The following is a 21,946-nucleotide window of genomic DNA, read 5'->3' on the forward strand; positions in this document are numbered from 1 at the left end:
CTCTAGCTAATGGATAGGCTGCATTCTCAGTGATGTCACTGGTCTCTAGTGAATGGATGGGCTGCATTCCTCATGATGTCACTGGTCTCTAGTGAATAGATAGGCTGCATTCTCAGTGATGTCACTGGTCTTTAGTGAATGGATGGGCTGCATTCCTCATGATGTCACTGGACTTTAGTGAATAGATAGGCTGCATTCTCAGTGATGTCACCGGTCTCTAGTGAATGGATAGGCTGCATTCTCAGTGATGTCACTGGTCTCTAGTGAATGGATATACAGCATTCTCTGTGGTGTCACTGGTCGCTAGTGAATGGATGGGCTGCATTCCTCATGATGTCACTGGTCTCTAGTGAATAGATAGGCTGCATTCTCAGTGATGTCACTGGTCTCTAGTGAATGGATTGGCTGTATTCTCAGTGATGTCACTGGTCTCTAGTGAATGGATAGGCTGCATTCTCAGTAATGTCACTGGTCTCTAGTGAATGGATAGGCTGCATTCTCAGTGATGTCCCCGGTCTCTAGTGAATGGATAGGCTGCATCCTCAGTGACATCACTGGTCTCTAGAAAATGGATAGGCTGCACTCTCAGTGATGTCACTGGTCTCTTGTGAATGGATAGGCTGCATCCTCAGTGGTGTCACTGGTCTCTAGTGAATGGATAGGCTGCATCCTCGGTGATGTCACTGGTCTCCAGTGAATGGATAGGCTGCATTCACAGTGATGTCACTGGTCTCTAGTGAATGGATAGGCTGCATTCTCAGTGGTGTCACTGGTCTCTAGTGAATGGATAGGCTGCATTCTCAGTGATGTCGCTGGTCTCTAGTGAATGGATAGGCTGCATTCTCAGTGATGTCACTGGTCTCTAGTGAATGGATAGGCTGCATTCTCAGTGGTGTCACTGGTGTCTAGTGAATGGATAGGCTGCATTCTCAGTGATGTCACTGGTCTCTAGTGAATGGATAGGCTGCATTCTCAGTGGTGTCACTGGTCTCTAGTGAATGGATAGGCTGCATTCTCAGTGATGTCACTGGTCTCAAGTGAATGGATAGGCTGCATTTTCAGTGGTGTCACTGGTGTCTAGTGAATGGATAGGCTGCATTCTCAGTTGTGTCACTGGTGTCTAGTGAATGGATAGGCTGCATTCTCAGTGATGTCACCGGTCTCTAGTGAATGGATAGGCATTCTCAGTGATATCACTGGTCTCTAGTGAATGAATAGGCTGCATTCTCAGTGATGTCACTGGTCTCTAGTGAATGGATAGGCTGCATTCTCAGTGATGTCACCACTTTCTTCCATTAGGTAAGTGGAGTTTAGACTACATGACAGAACTTGTATATGTAAATGTATGGAAGTGAAAACTAAGCAACCGCTGAAATATATCTATGTACAGATGTAACCTACAGTCAGGAAAGTAGACTTTGGTTTAAAGCTGTGTTACATAAGAGCAACTGTACATATAGATAGAGTTGTTTCGGTGTGGCGGTTGCACAAACACTGGTTAGAAAACGAATAATAATCTTGGTTTGTCAATTATAGAAGACAGGATTCCACTCCCCACCCATACTGAGAATGTAGAAGGTTACCTAACTAGACACAGCTTGTTTACAGCAAAGCATGTAGTTCTATACATACAGCACCTCCTTCTGTTTACTGTCTGTATGGACTTTACTTGATTACTATGAGAATATCAGTTCAAGTTACTTACTGAGATTGGAACATGGTGTGTACACAACACTGAGATCAGCTGCAGATTACATTAGATTGTGAGCTCCTCTGAGGACAGTCAGTGACATGACTATGTACTCTGTAATGTGCTGCAGAGGATGTCAGTGCTATATAAATACATAATAATAATATGGTAGGACATCAGACTATGACAATGGTAGGATTAGATTGTGAGCTTCTCTGAGGACAGTCAGTGACATGACTGTGTACTCTGTAAAGTGCTGCAGAAGATGGCAGTGCTATATAAATACATAATAATAATATGGTAGGACATTTGACTATGACTATGGTAAGATTAGAGTGTGAGCTGCTCTGAGGACAGTCAGTGACTATGTACTCTGTAATGTACTGCAGAAGATGTCAGCGCTATATAAATACATAATTATAACATGGTAGGACATTACATTATGAATGTGGTAGGATTAGAGTGTGAGTTCCTCTGAGGACAGTCAGTGACATGACTATGTGTTCTGTAATGTGCTGCAGAAGATGTCACTGCTATATAAATATATAATAATAATACAGCCTTGAAGGGAAGGTCCAAGCAAAATAAAAATATGAGTTTCACTTACCTGGGGCTTCTACCAGCCCCATGCAGCCATCCTGTGCCCTCGTAGTCACTCACTGCTGCTCCAGTCCCCCGTTGGCAGCTTGCCGACCCCGGAGGTCGGCAGGCCGCATTGCGTACATTTTTACGCATTCCTGCTATTGCAGGAACATTAACACATACATTTTTACGCGTTACTGGTTCAATGCGTAAAAATTTAGGATTTATATTAGGAATAATATGGTAGGACATTAGACTATGACTATGGTAGAATTAGATTGTGAGCTCCTCTTAGGACAGTCAGTGACATGCTTATGTGTTATGTAAAGTGCTGCAGAAGATGTTATTGCTATATAAATACATAATAATCAGCTGCATAGTTTGAAACACTTTCTCATGTCATACACACACTAGATATTACTTGTCGACAATGGCTTTGAGTTGTCAGCCCAGAATCTAGCACGTATACATCTCATCCCCTGACATCATTTAGCAACATATATGGATCTCTAAACACCAAACCAGCTCACTGTGCTCTTTTGTCCCCGGTGCTTACTCATTCGCTGCCTGTTATCCTTTCTCGCTGCTTGGCTACTGCTAAACAACATGTCTGTACAGCCCTCATTACCAAAACTGTTGCCTTAACTGGTTTGGCAGAGTCGATAGTTAAAACCACGCCACACTTGTGGCTGCCTAAGCCTGATGCGCCATAGTTTAAACACCAGTGGCTCCCGAGCTTGGGAGGCAATAGCGCGTCCCCATCGCCACTGATCTCCACTGTCCAAAGTCATGAGTTTCACCCCCAGCAACGCCAATCCCCAACCGATCCTAATGTTTGCACCGCTCACCTGCCTACCGCACGGTGACACACACACGCTGCTCGTCGTCTCTCTGTCGCCGCATAACAACGTGTGTGAACAGCCCGGCACAGTGATGTCGCCCAAAGGGGATCCGGTCCGGATCCCCGACAGGCGACATCAGAGCTGTGGAGTACAAAAATCATCCGACTCCTCAGTTTATGAAACCTCCGACTCCTTAGTCTAATTTTTACAAAGACTTGGCTTGGATTTGGTTCAATCATCCGACTCCTCAGTTTATTGAAACCACTGACTCCAGGTACCCAAAATGACTCTGACTCCACAGCCCTGGGCTACATCCCTCAAAGGTGTGTATGCATCTTATGAGAGCTTACCTACACATCTGTTCATAGTGTTTTGATGCCTCCTTGGCCCTGCCCTGAGACAAGTATAGAGATCAGGGGACACCAGATCTATATACTGAGTGATTCAGAAAGTATTCTGGCAAGAAGGTTGGAATGGAAACTGCCAGTTGTAGAAAGATGGGTGCCTCCGTAGCTCCCTAACTCCAGATGTAGGTGAAGTTTGTTTGTTTATTCCTCATTCTTGTGTTTGAGTGACTCATATTACTGCTGCTAGGCTGATATATTCTCCCACCTGTGTAGATGTCCTCATTTTGTCTGTCTTGCTTGCCTGAAATAGGTTTGTACCCCAACCTGGCTGAACTGACCAATTACATGGGCCTTTCCCTGACTGACGAGGAGCTGCAGCTGAATATGTCCCTGGTTCCCTCTGGAGGAAATGTGAGTATAGATACACACTGCTTTATACAGCCAATAAAGTTTCTGCCCCACTGTGTGTTCTGTGATTATTTCACACCCTCATCAGTACGCCACACTCCTCCCAAACACCCACACCAGTACACCACACACATCCCAAACATACACCGCACACCTCCCAAACACCCGCACCAGTACACCGCACACCTCCCAAACATACACCGCACCAGTACACCGCACACCTCCCAAACACCCACACCAGTACACCGCACACATCCCAAACGCCCGCACCAGTACACCGCACATACTCCCAAACACCCGCACCAGTACCCCACACACATCCCAAACAACTGCACCAGTACACCGCACACCTCCCAAACACCCGCACCAGTAGACCGCACATACTTCCAAACACCTGCACCTGTACCCCGCACACATCCCAAACACCCGCACCAGTACACCGCACATACTCCCCAACACCCGCACCAGTACCCCACACACATCCCAAACAACCGCACCAGTACACAGTACACCGCACACCTCCCAAACACCCGCACCAGTACACCGCACATACTCCCAAACACCCGCACAAGTACCACACACACATCCCAAACAACCGCACCAGTACACCGCACACATCCCAAACACCCGCACCAGTACACCGCACACCTCCCAAACACCCGCACCAGTACACCGCACATACTCCCAAACACCCGCACCAGTACACCGCACACCTTCCAAACACCCGCACCAGTACACCGCACACCTCCCAAACACCCGCACCAGTACACCGTACACATCCCAAACACCCACACCAGTACACCGCACACATACACCAGTACACCGCACACATCCCAAACATACACTGCACACCTCCCAAACACCCGCACCAGTACACCACACACATCCCAAACACCCACACCAGTACACCGCACACATCCCAAACACCCACACCAGTACACCGCACACATCCCAAACACCCGCACCAGTACACCGCACACCTCCCAAACACCCACATCAGTACCCCACACACATCCCAAAAATACACTGCACACCTCCCAAACACCCGCACCAGTACACCGCACACCTCCCAAACACCCGCACCAGTACACCGCACACCTCCCAAACACCCGCACCAGTACACCGCACACCTCCCAAACACCCACATCAGTACCCCACACACATCCCAAAAATACACCGCATACCTCCCAAATACCCGCACCAGTACCCCGCACACCTCCCAAACACCCGCACCAGTACCCCCGCACACCTCCCAAACATATACTGCACATCTCCCAAACACCCACACCAGTACACTGCACACCTCCCAAACACCCACACCAGTACCCCACACACATCCCAAACACCCACACCAGTACCCCACACACATCCCAAACACCCGCACCAGTACGCCACACATCTCCCAAACACTCGCACCAGTACACCACACACATCCCAAACATACACCGCACACCTCCCAAACACCCGCACCAGTACACCACACACCTCCCAAACACCCGCACCAGTACACCACACACACCCCAAACATACACTGCACCAGTACCCCACACACCACCCAAACACCCGCATTGGTACACCACTCAAACACGCATATTTGCAGTAGTGTCTGAATCACACACCCGGAACAAGAATGCAGCTAATTTAGTCATACTTCAGTCAGAAACATCAGATCTGCATGCTTGCTCTTAGGACCTTTGGCTAAAAGTATTAGAGGCAGAGGAACAGCAGGATTGCCAGGGAACGTGCATATCACACACGCACGCACGCACGCACGCACGCACGCACGCACGCACACACACACACACACACACACACACACACACACACACACACGTGACGCCTTGTTAGCGATGGTGTGTCAATGACACTGTAATCTACTACTGAATCCCCAGATAATTTGTGAGCGCAGCCGGAAATGGCACTTCTTTATTCATGCAGATTGGCCGAAGTGACTTTGGGTTGTGTCTCAGTGGCATAAATGCCATGAATGTGGCATTTTGGGGGATGTGGGTTTGAATCTTGGTGCTGGATGAAGTTTATTCTTTGTGTGTTGTTTGGAATTGATGATGACACTGACATACATCAGGCAGCTCAACAAGCTGTGGTGTGGCTTTGTGGATAACGGCAGGCATTGGGTGAATCAGAGATTGTGCTAGAGGCGCAGGTTCTATGCTGGGTGGTTCTTTGTTTCTTGTGTTGCTTTGGTCAATGTGAAATATAAGAACAAGCAGCTCCATGTTCAGGAGTAGGAGATAGCTGAGTGGTAAGGGCTCTGACATGACCCAGTGATGATGCTGGAGGCACAGGTTCTAGCCTGGGTGATTCTTTGTTTCTTCTGTTGCTTTGGTCAATGTAAAATATAAGAATGAGCAGCTCTGTGTTTGGGAGACGGAGATAGCTCAGTGGTAAGGGCTCTGCAATGACCCAGCAATAATGCTGGAGGCACAGGTTCTAGCCTGAGTGATTCTTTGTTTCTTCTGTTGCTTTGGTCAATGTGAAATATAAGAATGAGCAGCTCCATGTTCAGGAGTAGGAGATAGCTGAGTGGTAAGGGCTCTGAAATGGCCCAGTGATTGTGCTGGAGGCACAGGTTCTAGCCTGAGTGATTCTTTGTTTCTTCTGTTGCTTTGGTCAATGTGAAATATAAGAACGAGCAGCTCTGTGTTTGGGAGAAGGAGATAGCTGAGTGGTAAGGGATCTGAAATGGCCCAGTGATTGTGCTGGAGGCACAGGTTCTAGCCTGAGTGATTCTTTGTTTCTTCTGTTGCTTTGGTCAATGTGAAATATAAGAACAAGCAGGCCTGTGTTTGGGAGAAGGAGATAGCTCAGTGGCAAGGGCTCTGACATGACCCAGCAATGGTGCTGGAGGTGCAGGTTCTAGCCTGGGTGATTCTTTGTTTCTTCTGTTGCTTTGGTCAATGTGAAATATAAGAACGAGCAGTTCAGTGTTTGGGAGAAGGAGATAGCTGAGAGGTTAAGTGCTCTGACAGCTGTGCTGAGAAGCCTGAGTTCAATCCTGGACTCTGACAGCAAAGCTGAGAAACCTGAGTTCTGACATTGGGTGTGCTCTGACAGCACTGCTGAGAAACCTGAGTTCAATCCTAGGTGGACTCTGACAGCAGAGCTGAGAAACCTGAGCCCAAACCCCTCTGAGTGAAGGCCTTGTGGTCATGGACAACCCACCTCAGCTCCTGAGTCCCAGGCATAAGAGGGATGCCTGTAACAACTGTCAACAACACCAAAGGGCTTGGGCCTTCTTCTCTGCCCGTTGCCTGGGTGGTCCATAAATCTGACAATATTTGGAAGGGGCTGTCTTGCTCAGGGCAGCCCCCTTCCAAAGTTGTACTTAACAAAAAATTTCAACTTTTTCTATCCAGGTCCCTACATCCTAAATTAGTACTGCACACCTCAACATCCTAAATTACTACTCCACCTATTTAGCCTTAAACTTTACACCCTTTTTTTTTTTTTTTTTTTTTTTTACCTACCTCCCAACCATTATATATTGGCTCCTCTCACTCCAAACTTCACTTGACCAACCAGGGGATTGAACTGGGGTCTCCAGCATAGCAGGTCAGACCTCCAACCACCTGAGCCACCAGCTCTGGTCATACTCACATCTCTTCGTCCATGATACTTATCATCTTCACACACTTCACAGCTAGCTAAATGGTGAAATGGTCACACCACCTTGCAGTATAAACAACATTCCTACACAAGTTCAGACGAAGTAGAACGCATACCTGCAGCACATCAGTCACAGAAACTACCACTATGCTATACCAGGTATGTCTTGTCACTTTTGTATTCAGGAGATACTAACAATTTTCAAGTAAATAAAAAGTAACCAAACCTAGTCACCTTTGCTGACACATTTGATACTATAGGAAGTAGTTTGTGCACAGCTATAATGGTATGTGAGCTCAGGCCCCTCCATACATCAGGCCTTAGCTGTGAACCATCTCATTCACTGGTAGCTAGAGCTCAGCGTTGTCCTATTTCAGAAGTACTTATGTGATTTATGTGTAAGATGAGTCCGAGGGTGGCCTGAGCTACAATCTTCCCACAAACATGGCTGTTTATCATTACAGCAGGTCCTTACAGCTCGAAGCAGGTCTCTGTGCAGCAATGTAAGCTGCGACATTATGAGGCAACTAACAGTAATGGGCAGGTCTCCTCTAGTGCAGCACCATACTCTGCTGCCCACTTATATTTGAGTATTGGCTGATGGGCTGAGGTGCTCTTGTGCTATATCTGTAGAACGTGCTACACACACACACACACACACACACACACACACACACACACACACACACACACACATACACACACATACACATACACACACGCTTGTATTGCTGGACCAGCTTTCAGTGGGGAAACATGAGATTTTTTGATGAGATGGGAAGGAAGAGAAGCATTGTATTGAATAAGGAATGTAACCATTGACCAGGGACATTCCAGCGCAACAAACATCTTTTCCCTCTCGCTATATATTTTAGGAAGGGGAGTTTAGCTGCACATCATCAGTTCCTGCCCACTCTTGATCTCTGTATTGTGAATTGAGTATTGAAAATCTTTTGCTACCTTTCCCATTGCCTGTGAAAATGAGCATTGTTCTAAGTTCAGTCTGTGCGTGGGGCAGAGAGCAAAGCTCCATGTACCCTCACATACGGGGGTGTATTTCTGTACACACATACAGGAAGGTTAGTGATCAGTCAGTAAAGGTGCATACACACATCCAATATTGGTTAGCCAGTTTTACCAGTTCTCCATGCCGTATGAACACCAACAGATATTGAATATTATAAACAGATTGCACAGGGAAGCTCTCATACTACATGGAGGTGGTAACATTGGTTTATCCTAATTGGATATGTGTGAATGTACTCTGAGGCCTGGAACTCATTAGCAGCACTAGTGAGGTGAAACATTCTTGCTAATGTAATGCTGTGTGTGTGATCTCACTTCAGGGAGGTGATTTAAATAAAAAAAAAAATCAGCAATAGCATTGCATTAGCAAGAGCTCTACAACTCACAATTGCTTAGAAAAGTGATGCTAGTGGGGGCCAGACCTTAAGGTCCTTAGCACACATCCAATTTTTATCTGCAGATGACTGGCCAATTTACCACCTCCATGTAGTATGAGGGTTACCACACAGATTCTGATTACTATGAACAGACTGTTAGCTCTCATACTGCATAGCGGTGGTACAATTGGCCAGTCATCTGCAGATAAAAATTGGATGTGTACTGAGCTTCAGTCGCAGGATCAGGCATATTGGAAACAACCAATAACTGGTCAATCAGATGCTAAACATTCTCAAGATGATGCACATTGCTGCAGCTATACTTCTGACAAATCAACTGCAACTGATCATTTTGATTAGTCCATTTCCAAGCTACATGCATTTGCATAATAAAGATAAAACATGCATCAACTCTGAATTAGAATCTCATCTATTCATTGGCTCATGACTCGATTGGACCATTTTCAAGCTGTATAAATTGGCTTATAAAATTTACATAATATTGCATCAACTCAGGATTATTTGCATCTCATTGATCGGGATGAGGTATTTGTTTATAAACTCCACCAGTCTGCGCATTAGTTTATCTTTTAAGACCTCTTTTCCACGGACAGTTGCTAGGCAGTGAAATGCCTCTCAAACTCACAACAACTTGCTGCGCACACAGCTCAACAGTCCATGGAAAAGAGGCCTTACTCAGTAGTTTTCAGGTCCACTTGTATGGAGTCATCTCAGCACCTGTATGGTTAGGTGTAAAGCCCCTGTACTGCCAGGTCTACACATTACAATGTATTGTAGATTATGTAAACAATCGAGAGTTTCCATCTCTTGGTCTGTCACCATGCAGCCATGAGATGCTACCAATTGTAGATTGTATGCACATTGTATGTATATGGTAACGGGCCAGTCAAATACACCTCCTGCTGATTCAGGGCCCATTTCCACTAGAGCGAATCTGCATGCATTTCCTGCATGCAGATTCACATAGACAATACAAGTGGATGGGCCTGTTTCCACTTGTCAGGATTTCTGAGCGTTTTTCTGTGCAGAAAAAAATCTGCACGGCAGCGCCATCAGAATTTACATACCGCTATGCGATTCGCATACAATGTATTTAATAGGAAATTCGCATGCGGTTTTGGTATGCGCATTTTCATGCAAATTCGCATAGAAACAATAGAAAAGCACACAGGCACTGCCAAGGTTAAATTTGCATACATAGTCATCCGTGCAAAATCGTATGCGAATTCGCATGAAAATTTGCATACAACCGCATGCAAAATTTGCATCCACATGCAAATTTTTTCCGCGGCAATTCCCACCGCACAAGTGGAAACGGGCCATCAGAGTGAATGTATGTTATGTACTATCAAGGACTTACTAAACTATTAAAAATACATTCACTCAGTTTACCCTCCTTCTACATAGATTTGGTAAGATTGTGCAGGTTTCCCAATAAAGATTTTTGATAAAATGCTGCTTAGGGCCCTTTTACACTTAATCAGTTGCTCTCAGTTAAAACGGAAAGAAAACTGATTTTCAAAGTAATGCCCATGTTTTTCTATGGCACCTTTCACGCTTAACCTCCTTGGCGGTAACCCCGTGTGTGACACGAGGGAAGCCGCCGGAGGGTGCCGCTCAGGCCCTGCTGGGCCGATTTACATATTTTTTTTTTTTGCTGGACGCAGCTAGCACTTTGCTAGCTGCGCCAGCACACCGATCGCCGCCGCCCCGCTCCCGATCGCTGCTATCCGTTGCAGCGCGCCCTCCCCTCCCCCCCAGACCCCGTGAGCTGCCTGGCCAATCAGTGCCAGGCAGCGCCGAGGGGTGGATCGGGACTCCCAATGACGTCGCTGACATCATCCCACCCCGTCGCCATGGCGACGGGGGAAGCCCTCCAGGAAATCCCGTTCTTTGAACGGGATTTCCTGATCGGAGATCGCCGAAGGCAATCGAAGCGGGCGGGGGGATGCCGCTGAGCAGCGGCTATCATGTAGCGAGCCCTGGGCTCGCTACATGATTTAAAAAAAAAAAAAAAACTGCTGTGCTGCCTCCTGGCGGAATGTTTCATACCGCCAGGAGGGTTAAAGAGAAACTCCAGTGAAAATAATATAGTAAAAAAAAGTGCTTCATTTTTACCATAATTATGTATAAATGATTTAGTCAGTGTTTGCTCATTGTAAAATCTTTCCTCTCCCTGATTTACATTCTGACATTTATTACATGGTGACATTGTTACTGTGGGCAGGTTATGTAGCTGCTCCTAGCTGTTTTGGCCGTTGGAGACAGCTGTAAACAGCTATTTCCTATCTGTGAACCTTGTTACATTGTAACAAACTGCCAAAAGTACCGCAGTCCCAGAGCTTCTTGTGGGAGGGGTTTCAGCACAAAATCAGTCATACAGCGCCCCCTGATGGTCTGTTTGTTAAAAGTATTATATTTCTCATGTAAAAGTGGGTATCAGCTACTGATTGGAATAAAGTTCAATTCTAGGTTGGAGTTTCTCTTTAATGCGTTTTAACTGAAATCTTTGTCACAATGCACTGCTATCGAAAAACGCGTACCAACGCACACCAACTGATTAAGTGTAAAAGGGGCCTAAGGGCCGGTTCACACGGACGCTTGGCGACGTCTACCGCCAAGCGTTCGAGATCCATCGGCTAAACACTCCCATTCAAGTGAATGGGAACGTTTAGCATTGCATGGTTACCGTCGATTGCATAAACGCGGCGTTCCGATCCCGATTTAACGCGCCGTTTCAGCCATCCCTAGAAGCCGCATACGACGTCCTGGGACGGCTAGCCGACGCAGCTTCATGTCCCCCTGCGGGGACGAGAAACGCCGATCGCGACGATCTCCGTACTGCCACCACCGAACGGGACGTCACAGGACGACGCGACTTCCTGGCCGCCCTAACGCCGCCTGCCATCCGTGTGAACCGGCCCTTGATGCCAATTGAAACAGACACAGGGCTCTTTGCTGGTCAGAACAATCATGTGACAGGAAGTGACATCACATGCACACTGGCCTCTGCTAAACCACATTTCTGTGAAGAGGGGAGGAGTCTAGCAGTTTCATGGACCTGGGAACCAAGCAGTCACAGTCAATATATTCTACTGGAGCCAGTCAGTCACTCAACTCCCCTGTTTTTATTGGTACTAAATAGTCAGTTTTGGTAATTTTGGATTGCATTTGTGATTGGAAACAGTGTGAAACCTTCATCTGTACACATCTTTGCTCAATGCAGAACAAAACCATCCATCTACTGCTGGCCAATCAGGGCTTGTCTTGTCCAATCCGTGTTGTGCAGCAAAGCATACCAGCTTTGTAACTTTGTTAGTGGGACACTCACCAGTTACACCTGCAGTTGGTCAATGGCATGCTAATAACTCCTGCTTTCCTCCAATTATATGCAGTTTTAAATCAGGCCAATCAAATGATCTTCCTGTTAATCTTGATTGGCCAAATTCCAAGCTGAATACAATTTGTATATAAGCCAAAATTATTAGCATTAGTTCACCTTTAACATCCCTACACGTGACCTGGTGACTGTGACATGGTATACTGTTCCCCATATTGAGTGGGAGGTTACTGATAGATGTTTGTGTTGTTCCTGTGCAGGATGTGGCGATCCCCAACAGCATCTCAGGCGGAATGATTGCCCCGGTCACAGGAAATGACATCGGCCTGAGGCGGGCAGAAATTAAGCATGGCATCCGGGAAATGATCCTGTGCAAGGATGAGAAGGGGAAGGTGGGACTGCGGTTACGAGCTGTGGATAAGGTGAGTGATGGCTGGAGGATGGGGAATGGTTCAAAGCTATGGAATTGTGCTAAGTGAGCCTAGACATCCCCCTCTGTCTTCCTGACTATAGGAAGGACAATAGACCATGACAGTGGTATGGAGATTACATGGAAAACTCCTCTGATGAACTAGTCAGCTCACTTCTTAAGGAATGCATGTATAAAAGCATTACTATATACAGGAGAATACCTTTTTAGTTAACTCCAAGGGACCAGGAAAAAGTAGTTTACTATATCAGAATTGGTCATACATTGTATATTCATACAGGCACATGGTTGAGACCTGAGGACCGAGTTTATTATATTCAGAGGTTTACTATTTAAGAGCTTACTATAATGAGAGTCTACTGTATAAGGAGCACTGGGGCAGATTTATCAAAAAGTAGAATTGGAGCAAATCTGATGCAGAAGTATTAAGGTGCCCATACATCACTCAGATTTACAGGGCAATCAAATTTCCAGTTCAATCATTTTATCAAATCAGAGAATTGGTTCAGCAACACAGCCACCTAATCAATCTTGCAAGCATTTGTACTACGTGTCATGTGACACAGGTGCTCATAGTGATGCCAGACAGCAGAGGAGGCTAGGATTTGCAGCAGCTTGTGGCAGATAAGCCTTCAACATGGCACAAGGTGGGGATTGTTGGATGATGACACACATACACTTAGGGGGCAGCAGCAGGATGATTTCGCTGCGCGGTGTGTGATCAGAGGGGAGACTCAAGCCTCCTATGTGGTGCAGCCATAAGGCGAGCGCTGAGAGGTGCCCAAAAGCATCACAGATCCTGGAAGTAACAGAATCACCAGGTCATCAGCCACACATTAGGAATAAGCAAGGAGATGCTAATATTTGCTACTTAACCACTTCAGCTCCAAGGGTTTTCTCCTTAAACACCAGAGCAATTTTCACATTTCAGCACTACATCCATTCATCTGCCAGTAACCTTATCAGTACTTATTTGCTAAGAATTATTTTATTCTAATTGCATTTTAATAGGAATAATAAGAAAAAAATTTGAAAAAATGTCATTTCTATTCTCGGCCATTACAGTTTTAAAATAAAACGTGCATTTTAATTATGGTAGCATGTATTATTTGGCCATTTATCCCAGTTATTACACTGTTTAAATTATATCACAATGTATGGTATTTTATTTGGAAATAAAGGTGCATTTTTTCAGTTTTGCATCAATCACTATTTACAAGCCCATAATATAAAAAAAACAAAAAAAAAAAAAAAAAAAACAAACAGTAATATATACTCTTGACATACATATTAAAAAAAAGTTCAGTCCCTAAGGTAACTATATTTTTTTTATGCAAATGTTTAATTATGGTAGAGTATGAGAGTGAAGGAAATAATTTCAAATTAGGTGTAGGTATTTTATTAAAATAGGTGTAGTTTTACTATTTCGCCACAAGATGTCACTCAGCTTCCTGAGAGTACTATTAGTACTTGAACAGGAAGCAATGCGCAGACGTGTAAGTTTAGTTTGTGAATGACCGCGGCATCTCTTTGATGCCAGCGATCATGGACACAAGGTCTTAGATCAATGAATGGAAACTGCGTTACCATTTATTGAGCTCCCCTCTAATGATCAGCAGAGAACAAGCGCGGGAGTGCGCATCAGCAAGGGACGAATATCTTCACCCCTGCGAGCTGTAGTAGTGTTTTGCAGGGACCTAGCTACTCATCCCGAGGGTGGGGAAGTGATATATGCAGAGTTTATGCACCTTGAAAATGGACCAATCCAATGTAGCAGCAGCAGCATTTGATAGGTCAATTTTCAAGCTCCAGTTAAAACAAACATTTGCACAAACTCCAAATTATTAGCATTTCATTGACCATCCCAGCTATGATGTTGGTATTTGGCAGAAAAACTTTTTCAGAGAGCGCAAAGTGGAGATTTCTATCTGTGTGAGACGCTAGGTAACAGTTTTCTGCCTTTTCCAGGGAATATTTGTCCAGCTGGTCCAGGCAAATTCTCCAGCCGCTCTGGTGGGATTGAGATTTGGGGATCAGATCCTGCAGATCGATGAGAAGAGCTGTGCCGGGTGGAGCACCGATAAGGCACACAAGGCACTGAAGAAGGCTGGACAGGAGAGGATCAACATCATTGTGCGAGACCGGTGAGTGTGAGCAAGCAGTGGCGATACTGTAAGGCTGGGATCACAGTGGTCATTTGCAGAACGCACACCTTATAAGTGTGCACGGCAATGGAGACTGGACATAAACTTTAAAACAAAGCTTGCATGCAGAGAGTTAATCTAATGCAACCACTCACAACACACTACTGTTAACAGCCCCATAGGATTGTATGAGCAGTGAGCTGACATGCAGAATTATTCTGCAATGCAACTGAGCACTCTGAAGGAGCCCATTCCCATAGCAACCAAAGGTCACATTGTTACATGATAACAGCTGCTTTGCTAGAGAACACATGGTCATTGACGCTTGCATACAAATTTGTTTTGAGATGATTAGGAACTAATCTTTAAGTTGGTGACATTAATGCAATAATTGTAATAGCTGAGGCCTAGGACACACTCGCACCGTCACAGAAATCTCAGAAGCCTTCAATTTTACCACAATTCCTGATGCAGTTGCGATTTGGCCCTACATCCCTTCATTGAGATATGTGGTGGGTGGGAAGTGTAGAGAGGATAATACTCTCGGCCATTGATCAATTTAATTGATTCGCAAGGCTGATCACTACCAAAGGTGATGGGAAGCATCAGGGCCCACTGTGTACACGCTAGATTGTCTGCAGAGGCAGTCCTCTCCCCTGCTCACAACTCTCTGAGACTACAGCTGCCCCCTTCCCTGCTTACAGAGAGGTGTAAGCAGGGAAGGGGGCAGCTGTAGTGTCAGAGAGGTGTAAGCAGGGAAGGGGGTAGCTGTAGTGTCAGAGAGGTGTAAGCAGGGAAGGGGGCAGCTGTAGTGTCAGAGAGGTGTAAGCAGTTAAGGGGGCAGCTGTAGTGTCAGAGAGGTGTAAGCAGGGAAGGGGGCAGCTGTAGTGTCAGAGAGGTGTAAACAAGGAAGGGGGCACCTGTAGTATCAGAGGTGTAAGCAGGGAAGGGGGCACCTGTAGTATCAGAGGTGTAAGCAGGGTAGGGGCAGCTGTAGTATCAGAGAAGTGTAAGCAGGGAAGGGGGCAGCTGTAGTGTCAGAGAGGTGTAAGCAGGGAAGGGGGCAGCTGTAGTGTCAGAGAGGTGTAAGCAGGGAAGGGGGCAGCTGTAGTGTCAGAGAGGTGTAAGCAGGGAAGGGGGCAGCTGTAGTGTCAGAGAGGTGTAAGCAGGGAAGGGGGCAGCTGTAGTGTCAGAGAGGTGTAAGCAGGGAAGAGGGCAGCTGTAGTGTCAGAGAGGTGTAAGCAGGGGAAGGGGCATCTGTAGTGTCAGAGAGGTGTAAGCAGGGAAGAGGGCAGCTGTAGTGTCAGAGAGGTGTAAGCAGGGAAGGGGGCAGCTGTAGTGTCACCTTCCTGCCAGTGCTGCTTTCCCCTCCCCTGCTTACACCTAACTCCGCGGCTGTCCCCTCCTCTGCTTATACCGCTCTGATACTGGCTGTCCTTAGCAGGTTTTTGTGCTCCATAATTACTACACTTACATACAAAGAGTGCATAAGGGCCTAATGTAAAACTTGCACTGGCACCCATAGTTCCTTAAAGGAAACCTTAACTGCCGTGGAAAAATAAATTCACTTACCTGGGGGCTTTCCTAAGTCTCCTGCAGCCGTCCTGTGCCCGCGCCGGTCCTTCGGTGCCCTCCGGTCTCCCTCCGCCGCTAAGTTTCGTTTTCGGACGACTGCCAGTCGTCCTCGGGCCACTTCCGCATTCCTCGTCGTAAACTGCAGTAAAGCGCGTCCGCATGACGCGTTTGGCGTCATGCACATGATGCGTTTGGCGTCATGCGGACGCGCTTTACTGCAGTTTACGAAGAGGAATGCGGAAGAGGCCCGAGGACGACTGGCAGTCCGAAAACGAAACTTAGCGGCGGAGGGAGACCGGAGGGCACCGAAGGACCGGCGCGGGCACAGGACGGCTGCAGGAGGCTTGGGAAAGCCTCCAGGTAAGTGAATTTATTTTTCCACGCCAGTTAAGGTTCCCTTTAATTACACCACTGATAATAAAACTATTTCTTGTAATCACTCAGAATCACTTAATAAAAACATATAAAAAGATTCCTTCATTATGACACACACATCCGAGAGTTACCTTTCCAGCTCAGAAATTGCTAATTGCACAGATATTAGTCATTGCAGAGCCTCTCCCTCTATTATTGTGCAATAGAAAATACCAGGCTTATAGCTCAGTAAAAGTGACACAGTGCCCTCTACTGGTAACAGATATTTACAGTTTTTTTTTTTTTTTTAAGTCTCCATCTCCTGCATTAGTCAACAATGGCTGCATGCTTGTCTCATGTCAGTGACCAAAAAAAAAAAAATTACCAACGCTACTGCCAGAGCCAGGCAATAATGGATTTTACTAAACGAGCTTAGCAGCCATAAAAACCTACATACTGCTTTGGTACAGGTTTTCTTTGTATGCAGCAAGAATATTGCTTCAATATTAGTTGTCGCAATCATGTATTTTGTCTACAAAGTACATGGATTGCTATGACTGTATGGGAAGCCCAGGGATTGCTATATAAAGCTCACAGATTGTTATGACTGTACGGGAAGCACGCTGATTGCCATCTGTGTGCTTCCCATACAGATTGCTATGACTATAGTGAAGCACAAGAATTGCTATGTGAAGCTCACGGATTTGCTATAACTGTATGGGAAGCACAGGGATTGCTATGACTGGTATATATGAAGTACAGTGCAGTGACGCAGGCTTCTCTCGGCAGGCCATTTGAACGCACGCTGACTCTGCAGAAAGACAGTGCCGGACACGTGGGCTTCATTGTGAAGAAAGGAAAGATTGCATCGCTGGTGAAGGACAGTTCAGCCACCAGAAATGGACTGCTCACCAATCACTACCTGTGCGAGGTGAATGGGCAGAACGTCATAGGAATGAAGGTAAGCTCAGCACAGGGACAACAAGCCTGATTCACAGAGAACTCTACAAGTAACGCATACCTAACAGCCTCAACGTGGAAACTGCTGTCTGCAGGTTACCATGGCAATATCAGGTGGTAGATAACTGATAATCAGTCAGTTCTTGATAGTGATGTGTTGGAAGTAGAGTAATAAGAATGACAGTGCCCATAGACCAAGAGACAGATCTCTCTCTGATCCAATCTGACCAGAAAGAGATCTGTTGGCTGCCCATACATTGCTGTTACCACTGTGCACCTGATTGCATGTATATGAGCATGCTGGAAAATCTCAGTCCAACATGGTCAAACTGATTTTCATCCGATTCGATAAGATTATCGCATCGGATGGTCGATCGAGCCGCAAAATTCAATAGATGTATGGCTACCTCTAGAGATGGTTCACAAGATGTCAAGAATTCTTGTTTTTAGGTGGCTTGGAATTCAGCCAATCAAATGCAGTTCCTGCCCATTTTTAAGCCGCCTACAATCTAGATTAGATATGCATGCAAGTCAAAACCGTTATCTCTAGCACAGATCTGAGTGACAGGATAGTGATGGCTGCACAACTCTGTGTGAGCAGCTCCTGCATGACCAGTTATGTCTTGTAGGGCAGTGTTCCCCTACCCTGTCCTCAAGGCCCACCAACAGTGCATGTTTTGTGGAAATCCACAGAGACAGTTAATCAGCTCTGCTGAGACACTAATTACCTCACCTGTGCATGTTTGTGGTTTCCTGCAATACATGTACTGTTGGTGGGCCTCGAGGACAGGGTTGGGGAACTGTGTTGTAGGGCATTCCAAGCATGCAGGGGATAGCACCTTTGTTTAATATTGGACAACCGGTGAACTGGTGAGAGGGTCACACGGGTACGCAGCATACCACAACATGGGAGTTATGAACTTCCCCGTAGGATTGCATTAGGCTGCGGTAGCAGTGTGTCAATTTGACACCCTTTCACCGCTCTTGTGTGAAAGGGCCCTTATTGTGATTGTCTGTGGGAGGTAATGGAAGAAAAGTCTGATCCATGGATCTTCCATGTGCTGTGCGGTGTAAGGTATAAAAACAGACAGAGTTTCTTAAAGGATACCCAAACTGACCTGATGAGATAGACATGTATGTACAGTGCCTAGCACACTAATAACTATGCTATGTTCCTCTTTTTTCTTCCTCTGCCTGAAAGAGTTAAAGAGACTCTGCATGTTAAAATGGTAAATTTAGACTCGCTTCAGCCATGTAAAGAACTATAACCCATGCTAAAACGCCGCTATCCCATGGCAAAACGAGGAGTTTATACCCCCCCCAAATACCCCCTGCAAAGTCCACGACTTTCTTGGTCGTGGCTTTTGTTACTCCTGGAGGCAGAGCTTTCAGCTGTAGCTCTGCCTCCATGCACATCAATTGCCGCGCAGATCTCCACCTCCTCCCCACCCCTCTCTGTGAAGGCAGATTGAGAGAGGCAGAGCTACAGCCATTCAGTCTGCCTCATTCAGGAAGCGCTCCCGGATGTAGGAGAGGGGATTTGGGGGTATAAACCCCTCGCTTCGCCGCAGGATAGCAGCGTTTTAGCAGGGCTTATAGTTCTTTACATGGCTGAAGCAAGTCTAAATTCACTTTAACATGCAGAGTCTCTTTAAATATCGATTATGTAAGTGGCTGACTCAGTCCTGACAGGAAGTGACTACAGTGTGACCCTCACTGATAAGAAATTCCAACTATAAAACACTTTCCTAGCAGAAAATGGCTTCTGAGAGCAAGAAAGAGATAGAGGAATTTCTTATCAGTGAGGGTCACACTGTAGTCACTTCCTGTCAGGAGTGAGTCAGCCACTTACATACCAGATATTTAACTCTTTCAGGCAGAGGGAAAAAAACAAAAACCACAGCATAGTTGTGTGTGCTAGGCACTGTACGTACACGTCTTTCTCATCATGTCACATGTCAGTTCCCTTTAACACACACCAGATTACAGTCAATCAAGGCCAAAAACCATCTCTGCCAGATCATCTCACAGATGCTCATCTCATGGAAAGCTGCCCGACAATATTGTTCTCCACTCTTAGCCATCCGACTCCATCGTACACTTATCATCCCTCTGCCTCCTCCCCATATAGTAACAGCATCTGAACGAGAGAGTGCACACAAGTGTGTCCAGCTTTACAGATCATGTGTAGTTCAAGCTGGACAAGTCAGAGTTGTTTGAGTTGCAAAATAAAGACCCCCACAGGGGACAGGCAGGTTTAAGGCTCATTCTTGTGCTGTCAGTTTTTGATGCACCACACAGTATGGATTTTCATGTTACAATGTGGATCACACAGACTCTTGTTACCATTCACAGTACAGCTGTATGTTCCCATGCGTTAGGATGTTACGTGTCTGGGAACATTTTATTGCACAACAACCGTTTTGTATAACAGCTGCCGTCATCTGCACTTTCACGCACCACAACGTGCATTCCGTGCGACGGGTACGCATGCACAAAATCACATTTGTACATATGTTTTGTAGTGTGAATGAGCCCTAAATGTTTTAGCTGATCAGTGTGACTGCTTGTGTGGATAAACTGTTTTTTTTATCCAACGTGTCTTTTTTAGGCCTTATTCACACTGCAAGAGCTTTTCTTCTTTTTAGCGCTAGTGGTTTGAAAAGCTCTTGATCAATGTGATTTTATAACAAAATCACCAATAGCACGTGAGAACACACACATAGCATTACATTAGCAAGAGCTTTTAAAATCACAAAGCACTCAGAAAAAGCTCTTGTAGTGTGAACCAGCCCTTACAGTACAAACTGAAGTGAATAAAAATAAGACAGAGGTGCCTGGCTCTGAAACTAAAATTTTGGAAACAGTTCGCTATTTTGTGGCTTCACTTGATTTAAATCAATCCTCCTATAAAGAAACCTGGTACTTTGCTGTTGGCTAGGTGGTACACATCAGGTTTGCCTGCCACTTAATTACCTGCCTGCTGCTTGTCCTGGTCCCACCTCCACAAAGTTCAGCTCCCCCCTCGTTGTCCTGCCCTGTGGCATACTTCAGACCTCAGATAAGCGGCAAAGAGACAGCCAGGAGAATGGTGCGCAGTGATAGCGTGTATACATCGAATACAGGAAGTGACATCACTGCTCACTGACTGTATTTGCAAGATATGTGTCTTTAGTGTGCAGTTTGCCTGGCTGTCTCTTCACTGCGGGACAGCGAGGAGCCTGCAAGGGGGGGGGGGGAGCCAAACTTTGTAGCGTGTCACTGCCCATCTCTCCGGTGGTGGTGGGGTGGCAAAGGCTACCTATAGTGGCAATCTGTAAAGCTAGCAATCTAATTTTAAACCTTTTCCCCACCAATGCCTCCCTGCTTTTTCCCTCCTATATGCCCCTATTTTTTTAAAGTGTACTAGTAAGAAAAAAAAATGCGCCTGGGGATACTTATCGTATTTTGCGCTGTATAAGAAATGGGAAGAAAAAGTCACTGTGTCTTATACGGCAAAGGCAGGGAATCCCCAACTTACGATCGCCCGCCGTTACAAACCGCTGACCCGCCGCAATATCAGGGATTCCCTGCAAAATCTCAGCCTGTTACTCTGGTGTGCCACTCCCAGTGTATTACGTATTCCCCCTTCTGTTACCTGTGTGGCCGCGCTGTCCAGCCCCGTATTCTGTGTCTCTGCTCATGCGTAATGGCCCCCCTTCTATCCCCGGTGGCTGCTTTGATCCGCCCCCTAGTCGGTGTCTCTTCTTGCATGGTAAATGTAGCGCCAGCCTGTCTTACTGCATCCATGCCACCCGGGGATCGCCGTGTGCCGATGTCCTCACGTCTCCCTCTAGTGACCGGCGCTTGTGTATCTACAGGACTAGAGGGAGAAGTGAGGACGTCAGCGATCCCCAGGCAGCGTGGATGTAGTAAGACAGGCTGGCGCTACATTTACCACGCAAGGGGAGAAAACGACTAGGGGGCGGATCAAAGCAGCCACACGGGATAGAAGGGGGGACATTACACCTGAGCAGAGACAGACTTGGGACAGAGCAACCACACAGGCAACAGAAGGGGAGGTATGTAATACACTGGGAGACACAGACAAGGGGGCTGGACAGAGGTTACACAGGGGTCGGGGGGGTCAGCCACAGAAGACGACACCTGGGGACAGAGCAGCCACACAGGGCAGAAGGTGTAGACACCCAGCCACAGAAGAAGATACCTGGGGATACACAGGG

At 46.3% G+C, this 21,946-nt stretch overlaps 1 protein-coding gene across 1 annotated transcript in view; it reads left to right on the forward strand.

Moving 5' to 3' along the window:
- SDCBP2 (syndecan binding protein 2) overlaps window positions 1-21,946 on the forward strand; it is a 48,357-nt gene that overhangs the window by 19,042 nt on the left and 7,369 nt on the right. The window contains exons 4-7 of the mRNA XM_068262058.1: window positions 3,772-3,872; window positions 12,521-12,682; window positions 14,659-14,834; window positions 17,553-17,724. Coding sequence (XP_068118159.1) covers window positions 3,772-3,872; window positions 12,521-12,682; window positions 14,659-14,834; window positions 17,553-17,724 — 611 coding nt within the window. The remainder of the gene's footprint in view (window positions 1-3,771; window positions 3,873-12,520; window positions 12,683-14,658; window positions 14,835-17,552; window positions 17,725-21,946) is intronic.

Source organism: Hyperolius riggenbachi, chromosome 12 (genome assembly GCF_040937935.1).
Source record: "Hyperolius riggenbachi isolate aHypRig1 chromosome 12, aHypRig1.pri, whole genome shotgun sequence".
NCBI lineage: Eukaryota > Metazoa > Chordata > Amphibia > Anura > Hyperoliidae > Hyperolius > Hyperolius riggenbachi.